The sequence below is a fragment of the Canis lupus genome, chromosome 16, assembly GCF_011100685.1.
Source record: "Canis lupus familiaris isolate Mischka breed German Shepherd chromosome 16, alternate assembly UU_Cfam_GSD_1.0, whole genome shotgun sequence".
Taxonomy (NCBI): domain Eukaryota; kingdom Metazoa; phylum Chordata; class Mammalia; order Carnivora; family Canidae; genus Canis; species Canis lupus.
Genome location: NC_049237.1, coordinates 13,835,172 through 13,845,103, shown reverse-complemented (window position 1 = coordinate 13,845,103; position 9,932 = coordinate 13,835,172). Strand labels below are relative to the sequence as shown.

At 61.2% G+C, this 9,932-nt stretch overlaps 1 protein-coding gene and 2 non-coding genes across 5 annotated transcripts; all 3 read right to left on the bottom strand.

Annotated features, from left to right (window-relative positions):
• Positions 1-651: 651 nt before the first annotated feature.
• Positions 652-9,274, bottom strand: TBRG4 (transforming growth factor beta regulator 4). 3 transcript variants are annotated; one of them, XM_038559525.1, is made up of 11 exons: positions 9,147-9,274; positions 7,775-8,242; positions 4,867-5,190; positions 4,227-4,398; positions 3,791-3,948; positions 3,278-3,388; positions 2,430-2,574; positions 1,897-2,136; positions 1,677-1,788; positions 1,471-1,585; positions 652-929 (listed from the first exon to the last, which is right to left on the bottom strand). In XM_038559525.1, the coding sequence occupies exons 2-11, from the start codon at positions 8,189-8,191 to the stop codon at positions 828-830; spliced, it is 1,896 nt and encodes a 631-aa protein (XP_038415453.1). In that variant the 5' UTR covers positions 8,192-8,242; positions 9,147-9,274; the 3' UTR covers positions 652-827. The 3 variants fall into 3 exon arrangements, with proteins under 3 accessions (XP_038415453.1, XP_038415454.1, XP_038415452.1); XM_038559526.1 differs by having other exon boundaries at positions 9,178-9,264; XM_038559524.1 differs by having other exon boundaries at positions 9,151-9,256.
• LOC119869669 lies at positions 4,047-4,181 on the bottom strand. Its single transcript, XR_005371761.1, has one exon. It is a non-coding gene; the product is annotated as a small nucleolar RNA SNORA5 (small nucleolar RNA).
• Positions 4,566-4,702, bottom strand: LOC119869668. Its single transcript, XR_005371760.1, has one exon. It is a non-coding gene; the product is annotated as a small nucleolar RNA SNORA5 (small nucleolar RNA).
• Positions 9,275-9,932: the final 658 nt, after the last annotated feature.

Sequence of the window (9,932 nt, the reverse complement as noted above, 5' to 3'; positions counted from 1 at the left end):
AGGCTTGTGGCACCGCTGGGATGGGGACCTGGGGTTGAGGGGCCCTTCTCCCTGGCTGCCTTTGCACTCTTCTGAGCTGCTGGGGGCAAATGGCAGTGCCCAGTAATCACTCTTGTCTATTCTACCAATGAAATTTCTGGCAAGGGACCAGGAGGGAAGCAGACTGTTCTTTCCAGTGTCTAGTGGGACTACTGCCAGGCCAGGACAGGAGGCTTAGGGCACACAACACCAGGGCCCCCTGGCTGGGATGAGACGGCAAGGAGGGGACTCCAACCCTGCTGTAACAGATGAGTACACTTGCCTTCTGCTCCAGAGCCACTGCCTCCTGGTCAGCTTGGGTCTCTGGCTTCCCCCCACTCACTCGAGACCATGCACAAGAGAACTTCTAGGACAACTGTGCTGGGTACCAAACCATGATGAGAGCCCCAAGCCATGTACTCATGTGCTCAAACCCCAATGGGCCTACCCCAGGAAGGTCCTCATGGCTCCAAAGCTGGAACTCTAGGACCAAATCTGCGCAGTGTGAGCAGGAGGCAGGTGGCTGTGTGTGCATGTACAGGACAAGGGCCCCCGTGGAGGCAGAAGCTAGGACAGACGGACCGCCTGGAAAGCAGGGTGGATGGTGGTGACGGTGACAAAGGCCAAGATGCCTTCTGGTGTTGAAAACTGAAATTCTAGGTTTATTGCCCACAAGAGGCAAGAGCTGCCGGCCAGCACTCCTCTCTGGGCAAGCCCCACAGGGACGTGTGTCCATGAGTGGCCATGGCCAGGCCTCTGGGGGAACCTGGCCCCACCCTGGGGAAACGCAGTTCACGGCTCAGGACAGGTCACTTGGCCAGCTCCTCCGCCACTGCTTTTCTTATCTTGTCCTTCAGGTAGGCGCCTTTCTGCCACTCAGACTTGAGTTCCAGCCACTCGTAGTACGGGACCTGTGGGGAGGGTGTGGGGACCCCTGCTCTGTCTGCTGTTCTGCGCCCACACCCCAGGCCTCCCAAGCCCACGGAGCTGTGGCACCGTGTTCAGGGAAGAGATCCTGGTTTCCGCAGGGCTCAGAGCTACAGGAGCCTGACCTCTAAGCCTGGGATCCAAGAGCCTGTGGCATCTGAGAGCAACTTTTAAATTTTTAAACATTGTTAAAAACAAAACCAAAAAACCACCCTGAGATGCATGACAAAACCATCATGTGGCCTCTAAGGCCACTCCTGTGTCCTGTGGCCCATATAGGACAGTCTGCTCTCCGATGGGAGCAAGAAGGAGCGCAGTGTCCTGGGCAGCACCCAGCTCTAGCACCGGCTGACGTGGACGTGCAGATCTGGTGCACAAGGCCTAGAGCGGGTAACAGAAGCCACGGCCTTGGGGAAAATAGGATCTTTGAAGCTGCCCTTTCTCCTGCGTGAAGGGGGAACCCTCATAGGGACACCCTCAGGAGCTGGGGGGCCATGTGGTCACTGCCTGCCCAACAGTACTCACATCCACCACCAGGAAGCCAGCGGCCAGCACATGGCGCCGGGCCAGCACGAAGCGCCCCAGCAAGTCTCGGCTCCGGCTGCTGTAGTTGGGGAACTCCCAGCGTAGGAAGGCCAGCCTGGTGGGGGAGAGGCGCAGGGCTTCAGCTTCAGGGGCTCCTGGGCCCTTGGGAGGAGTGGGGAGCCCAGAAAAGCTGCAGGCCTGCCTACCTCTTGGCTCCAGGAGGCAACGGCTGGCTCCCGGAGGGTGGGGCAAGATGGGGGGCCACGAAGTCCCTCGGGGGCAGGAACTGGCTATCTGGGTCCAACACTACCTCAGCGTCTAGGGATAGGTGTGGGGCACATGTTGGGCACTGTCCTCGGGGGAGCAGGGGGCAGAACTAGGAGCAGTCCCGCGGCCGCTGTGGTGGGAGTATGGGGAGGGCCTCACCCAGGACCCAGCCGTACTGCGTGGGCACCATGAAGCTGCCCTTGCTCCCCAGCAGCCCCCTCAGTGTGTCCTGCAGCTCCTTCTGCAAAGGGGTCACCTTCCTGTCTAAGGCTGAGAGCCTGGGGACCACAGCAGAGGCCGGAAGGAGGGGGCCCGTGTACTCGGGATACTCCAGCTGGGCAGTAGCGTTGATGTGCAGCAGCTTCTGAAAGGTGCTCTGATGTTTTGGGGACCCGCCCCCTAAGGAAGAGGACACAACGAGAAGAGCGGGTGAACTGAGGACCAGCACGCTCTGCCCCCAAGCTGCACCATGAAATACATGTCATCACAGGTAGAAGAGGGTGTGTGGGCCACCCTCGGGGAGGGGGCGGGGGAGCAGTGAGTGCCAGGTGGGCTTGGGATGTCCCCTCTCCCCTGCCCAGCCCCGCTGGAGGTGCTGGACACATGCAGGACCAGGCAGCCAACCAGCTGGAGCTACAGCGGGAAGGGCTCCGCATCCCTCAGGGTAAGAGGAGATGCCACACACCACTCACCTAGGAACTGGGTATGCAGCTCAGGGCACAGCACAGCCCGCAGCTCTGCCTCTTGCACCTGCTGCAGCACGCACAGAGCCCACACCACGTCCACCTGCAGGGCTGGGGGCAGGCCCGACAGCATTGAGCCCAGCTTCTCACGGACCTGGGTGAGGACAGGGCGAGGTGGACGGATGGGGGTCTCCCTCAGCGGCAGCACACATCCCAGGGCCAGCCATGCTCAGGGCTCCCGAAGGACTTGGCCGCACCAAGGCCCAAAGCAGCTCTGGGGAGTGAGCCTGCAGTTGCTCTGCTCAGGCTTGGCGCATCCCCTCGTAGAAAGCTCCAGAAACCCTCCTTGTCACCCAGGAGCAACCTGGGCAGCACGACCTTCAGCTAGACTTTCCCACTGCCCCTCCCACTGGTAAGGGACCACAGCCAGCAGACCTAGGGTTGAGGCCGGTAGACACACAGGCAGTCTCACCCCTGCGCAGGGGCACTCTGCAGTGACCTGCACACCTGTGCCTGCTGGCAAGTCTCACAGCATCAGCAGGGAGTTGAGGGAGCACCAGGGAGACCCAGCCCTGACCACGTGGTGACTGAGCAGGCTGATGGTCCTTGACCTGCAGCTGCTCTGGGCCACACAGTGCACATGTGGAGATTTCAGGTCTTAGACCCCAGACAACGCATGTCCCGTGTGGCTCCAGCTGGCTCCCATGGCCCTCTTGGCGTCCCCATGGCCCCCACGCTGGGTCTTCCTTTCTGCCTCTATACCTAGGGCTCCCATGCACAAGTCCAGTCTGGAGCTCCCCCCGGGGGTCCGGCAGGCACAGGAAGAGGATGGGGGAGCAGGGGTACACAGACTGTACCAAGCAGAAGAACTGGTCCTCTTGTTCCGGGTGGAAGTTCAGATGCGCGAAGGCCAGGAGCATGTTGCACAGGTGTAGCCCAGTGATAGTCTGGGCTCTGTCTAGGATGTGCTAGACCGGCCACACAGCAGAGGGAAACGTAAGACACAACGGGCCCTCCCACAGGGCTCCCAGCCACCTAGGTCATCTAGACCTTCCCCCAGAGGTGGAGACTCTGGAAATGCTGCAGCCAGTCCGCATAGCCTCAAGTGGTTGCACGCAAACGTGAGCATCTTTCCTTGCTGCTTCAGGAGCAGAGAGCAAATTCGGAGCTTCGCTGTCCACAACAGTCCCTGCTACAGTCACCTGAGGCCGGAGACCACCCTCACCCATGTCATCTGCACCACCTGAGATGGCTCCTCCCCCAATCACCCTCGGATGGGGACCCCCCTCTCTAGCCACCCCCCTTTGCAGTCTGGCAGTGTGTCTGGCCTGCTGCGCCTGATAGAAGACGCAGGGCGCTGCCCAGCTCACCTGGACGAAGGCCTCAAACAGGGGCCCGTTGACCCACTTGAGGAGGGCGAAGGACTTGGTGCAGCGGGCCACCTCGCTGGATGTCAGGCTGGGAGCACGGGGCAGCAGGTCAGATGCAAGGCGCTGGAACACCTGGGTCTGCTGGAAGCCGAGTTTGCCTTCGGGACACAGTGACCCCAGGGTTCACCCAGTGAGGGTCAGCGGGCTGCCTGGGAGCCACCCAGCCACCCCTGTATGGCCTCAAGGTCTGGGAGGTTGGTGTCTGTGATCAGATTTATCCCTGAGGCCCAGTGCGGGGAATCAGGGCCCATGGGTCACAGTGTTGCTGTGGCAGCCTTTTGGACCAGTGCCGGCCACAGGATAGGCAGGCATCGAATTTGACATAGCTGCGGCCATAGTGCCCCTTCGCCCAGTGCTCCTGGTGGGAAGGGCTCACCATAGGCGTAAGCCAGGTCCAGGAGGATGCCTTTCGTCAGGGGGAAGGGCTTCTGGACCAGGTGGTAAGAGATGGCCCGCAGCAAGGGCACTGACCGCCGATTCTGAGTGGCTAGCGTCAACAGCACCTTCCGTAGTTCGTCGGGGCCAAACTGCTCCACCAGCTCCAGGCACTGTCAATCACAGCCGGCAGGGGTCAGCTCGACGGCCGAGGCCAGGGGTCCCATGCAGTGCAGCCCCTGTGGGACAGCGACTGGACCTGAGCTCAGTAACCCCAGGCCCCAGCTGGGTGGGCCCTGCCTCTGCTCCCAGCTAGGGACCCCCGCTGGGTTCTGGGGTGCCCTGTCTGCAGCCAAACTTATCCCCAGGTCCTAGTGCAGAGGACCCAGGGCCCATGAGCTGCAGGGCTTGCTGTGGCAGCCATCTGGGCCAGCACCCACTATGACGGGAATGGGAGCTGAATTTGACTTGACTGCAAGGTGCGGGAGGCATCACCACCAAGCACTAGCCTGGAGCTGAGCCACCTGACGGCCCCAGTTAGGCGCACAAGGTGATTGTGGAGTAAGACCAGGCACGGTTCGGGCCCTGTGCTCTCCCCACCAGGAGTGGCAAGCAGCTTCCCAGGGCTCCTGCCCCAGTACCTTGTCTTCCAGGCGGTTCATCAGTGGCTCCGAGAGGTGCCCTATCTTGGCCATCATGGACACTACCATGCGGCAATCCTCGATTTCTGCCCATCGCCGCTCCAGGTGCACAAGCAGCTCAGCCAGCAGCTCCTGGGAGTCCCGCTCCTGCATGTAGGTGGCACTAGACTCCGCCAGGAAGACCAGGTGCCTGTACTTAAGCCTGCGCAGGCGCCAGCGGACCTCCTGCTCCACCGACTGCAGCTCCTTGCAGGCCCCGGGGAGCGCCAGCGCATAGAGGCTCCGGAGCAGCTTCACGAGGATCCCGTGCCACACGGAGGTTATCTGGGTTGGAAGGACACAAAAAAGTCACACGCAAGACTCCACCTGACTTATGTCAGGGGTTTGGACTAGAAGCTGCCTGCCCAGCACAGCCCACCCACTGCTTTGGGGTGGGGGAGGGGGCTTCTGGCAGCTGTCTGGGTCACCTTCAAACAAGAAGGTTGCATGAGAAGCGAAATTCCCGAGTTTCTCCAATGCAAATTCCACAGAGGAGGCCGGTTACACACAGACTCGGCCACAGCTGCTCTGCATGGCGGGCACATCTGGTGAGTGCCCATCTCACACATGCAGGCCTGAACCCAGGCAAGCCATTGCGTCCAGGACTGGGAGGCAAGCCTGCAGGAGCCCGCTCGTTCCTTTGCTTGTGGTGACCGTATCGCTCCCTGGCTGTTACAGACACACTGACTTTCCTACAGCACACAACTGCCCCACTGAGTCTGAGAAGCCCAAATTCTAAGCCCCTTTTCCCCAATGGAGCGGTCCCACAGTTGTGGTAAAGTGTTTCTCATGGACGTTGATGAGAGTAACGCCGGCATCCAGCACAGCATGTCCAGGCACGGGGGACCCCCCTGCCCCACCCAGTCCGTGCTCCTCAGGGCGTGAGAGGCCCTTGAATGTGTGGGCAAAAGGAGGCCTGGGTCCAACACAGTCCTGGCCATCCTAACCCAGGCGTCTGGGACAAGGGGCTGGTTGTTCACCGGCTGCCACCGTGGCCGTGTCAGGCACCAACACCAGGGGAGCTTCACACCCCACTTCAGTTTCCTTAAAGCCCCACCATCTACAGCAGTGCCATGCTGGCACCTCCCTCCCTCCTCCTTGGTACCTGTTTCTGACAAGAAGACTCTGCCGTTCCCAGCAGGGTGTGTGTTTCCAGGCCTCAGAGATGCATGGGGCCCCTCCAGCCCAGCCCCTTGCAGAGGCAGTATATGGCAGGGGGCCCACAGGAGAGCCAGGACACAGGCACTCGGTGGGGAGGGGCTGTCTGGAGCACTGAGCCTCTAATGGTGCCCCTTCTTGTGAAGCTGTTCCCTTCAAATGTGAGCTGGAACCACACCTGGTGCTGAGTGCAAACAGGGGAGCCGGTGTGCGAAGGGCTGCGGAGGCTGACAAGTCTGGAATCTGAGTCTGTTTCAGGAAACCTGGTGCCTATGTCTGTGCGTCTCCTGGATAGCAGGGGAACTTTTAAAAGGAAGCTTAAATCTCCAAACTCGTTATAATTTGTTCCTGGTTTATCCTGGCTCGTCAATTTGTCATGTTGTTCACATCCACCTCCTAATACTTGCTTCCTTAGTGTGTACCTGGTACTCAATAAATAACCGTCAGGACCACACCCTCACCACCAGAAGGGCTCAGGATGAGATCACGAGCACTGGCACTGGCAGTGGCACTCGACCACCTTCTGTCATGACTCCAGCGTGCACGCACACGTTTCACTGAGACACAGCTCCCGGACGTGATACTTCCCCTAACACACACGTTCTAGCATTTCCTCCCTTGGCCTAGTTAGCCTATCTCATAAAAAACAGCCAGCCACACCCCCTGCTTTTCAGTGGAAGCCTGGAAACCCCGCCCTTGAACTGTGAATCTCCTATCCCTTTTGCTCAGCAAGGGACAGAAGCATAGACTTGGGGAGGGAATGTGGGCAGACAAGGCCAGAGCAGGGGTTCGACCTCCTGCCTGTGGTGTGGACCCCCCCCTCTGGCAAAAGAGCCAACTGGAGTTCTGCTTCCTCCCCTGTAGGTGCTACTCAGGCCCTCCCCCTGCCCTGTTCCCTCAGTGTAAGGGTCTGACTAGCTGGATGATGGCTGTACCCAGCCCAGTGGCCTGGCGCCCTCCGTCCAATACCCTGTATCCCTTCCAGCCATGGGAGCATGCCCACTGTTAGCCATACAGACCCTGGACGGGAGCTACACAAGTCAGGACTGCCTCGCCAGGGAAGGGCGTTTGCTGCTTGGGAAAAAAAAGCTTATACTGGGCAGCCCTGATGGCCCAGTGGTTTGGCGCTGCCTTTGGCCAGGGGTGTGATTCTGGAGACCTGGGATCGAGTCCCATGTCCAGTTCCCTGCATGGAGCCTACTTCTCCGTCTGCCCGTGTCTCCCCCGCGCCCCCACGTCCCTCATGAACAAATAAATAAAATCTTAAAACAACAACAACAACACAGTTTATACTCATTCACCTAAAACGTCTGCATAAAGCACTAACAGGAAAAAGACACATAAAAGTATTTGTACTCTACGAAATGAAAAACTAGAGGCACCTGGATGGCTCAGGGGTTGAGCGTCTGCCTTTGGCTCAGAGTGTGACCCCAGGGTCCTGGGATCAAGTCCTGCATCGGGCTCCTGCATGGAGCCTGCTTCTCCCTCTGCCTGTGTCTCTGCTTCTTTCTGTGTCTCTCATGAATAAATACAATCTTTAAACAAAAAACACACCAAAAAACCCCCAAAATGAAAACCTAGAGGATGTGGAGGACTTACCTGGCAGGGTGGTGGAGCTCCTGGCTGTACCTGGAAACTGACCGGCTACTCTGGACTCTAGGGCCACCTTTTCCTGCTCGTTGAACCCTCAGAGTACATTCTAGAAACCCACCTGGCTATTGACCAGCTGAAGCAGCTGCTGGAAGTGGGCATCCTGCAGAAGCAATGCCTTCTTGTCTTCTGGCTTGTTGGCCAGCAGGCGAGAGAGCTGGATGAGGATGAGGGCTGCATGGTTCTCGTGCAAGCAGTGACCACCACGAAAGAGCTCCAGCAGCTCCTCAGGCCGAGTAGCCTTCTCGATGAGCTGGTCCACATCTTGGTGCTCTGAGTTGGCGGCGAATGCCCGTTCCTTCTCCACAAGCCCCGATAAGGGACCTGGGAAGTGGGAACTGGGCGAGGTAGCTGAGGACGTCAGAACCCTGGGGGCGACCCTGCTAAGTCGGAGTCCGCAGCCCGGAGCCAGGGCAGGGGCCTCGAGCATGGCCCCCCTCAGGAGGCAGGTGCATCGCTTCACCAGGCGAACTGCCATCTCGGCCCGGGGGGCAGGCAGCTGAGACTCCTAGCCGGCAGTTCCACAGCCCTGAAGACACAAAGGAGAGGAAGAGGTGAGGCGGGCACAGCTGCGGACTCCCAGACACAGAGCAAGACACACGGACCGCAGCTCAGCCCCTCTCCAGAGGCCGCAGCCTCTGCTTCCTGCCGGCGCTGTACATCTGTTTCCTGAAGAACCACCTTTCAGGCTTTTGGTTCCGCGCAGGTGACCGAGGCCCAGAACTCATCCGCATTAGAGCCTGGGCTGCGGAGAGTCCGCGCACTGTGCTTGGCATCACCCGAGGGGGTGGCTGGGCCAGCGGTTCAACAGTGACCCCGGGGCCCAGCCCGAAGCCGGGGCTCCAGGCGAGCAGCAGGCTCCCAAGGGCGGGGAGGGGGTCCCCATCACCCCGCCCCCTCCCCACATCACCACGGCGCTCCCCTCCAGGCCCCATCACCCCTCCCCTCCCCTCCCCACATCACCGCGCCCCCTCCCGGCCCCCGGGAACTCTCCTCCCCTCCCACCCTTCCCCCCTACCCCCCCTGCCGCGACCCGGGGCATCGCCCTCTTCCCCGGCCTATCACAAACCCCGCGGACGGGGCCGCGCACGCCACGGGCAGGTCGCACAGGCCCCGACGGCCTCCTCCCGCCACGGCGGCGCGCTCCAGCCCCGGGCCTCCGGGGCTCCCTCGGCTCCCTCCGCGCCAGACGCCCGTCCTAACCGCAGAAGAGCGGACGCTGGGAGACGCGGGGTATCGGCGTACTCGCGCCCCGAGGCTCGGCCTCCGGGTACAAACCGAGTACCTGCACCCGCGCCCGCGGGATGGCGGCGGACGAGGGCGTGCGCGCGGACCGGCCTCCCCTCGCCCCGGGACTCTCAACTCCCCCGCGTCCTCCCGCGCCCTTGGGGGCCTTACAACCGCCGCCCAGCCGCCCCCCCGCGCCATCAGACCTACACCGCGGCCGCCAGCACCGCCGCTGACCTCCATGTGCCCCCGCAGCGTCCCAGGGCCACGCCGCTCGGCGCGCTCTTACGTCATTCGGAGCGCCGCCGGAAGCGAGCCGCGCCGCGGTCCGCCGGTCCGGAAGTCCCTGGAGCTCCTTTCCGGCCGGGAGCCATCTTTGCTGAGGGCACGCAGCCGGCAGCCACTGGCTGCCCCTTTCTGGCCAGATGCCATCTTTGCTGAGGGCACAAGCTGGTTGATGGGAAGAAGCGGCGTGGGAGACTGGGGCGGAGCGGCCCTGGTGCGCGGGGAGACGGACGGGGAGACGGACGGGGAGACGGACGGGGATCCGGCCCCGCGGCTGGAGGCCGAGCGCTGTCGGCGCTGTGCGGGGCGGCTGCGCTGCGGACCGTGCCCGGCCGACGTCGTGCGTGCGTCCGGCGGGGGTTCTGTTGTCTCTAGAACGGAGGAGTCGAATGCGCGGGCTTTGGTGATGATTCCGTGTGGCTTCCTCGACGCTAACGGGTGTGCCCTTTGGTGGGGGCTGTCGATGGCAGGGGGAGGGCTGGCATGTGCGTTGGGACGAGATGTAGGTCTTACCAGGCTTCTCACTCGGTGTTGCTGCGAGCCTGAGGTCACTCTAGACCATGGAGGCTATTAGAAAGTAACGAGCGGCAACACACACGTGAGGATGCAGCTCAAAACAAACGTGTAAAGTCCAGGAACGCTTACACCTCCACGGTGAATGGCGGTTGCCCACGTAAAAACCAGTCAAAGAATTTTTTAAAAAAAGA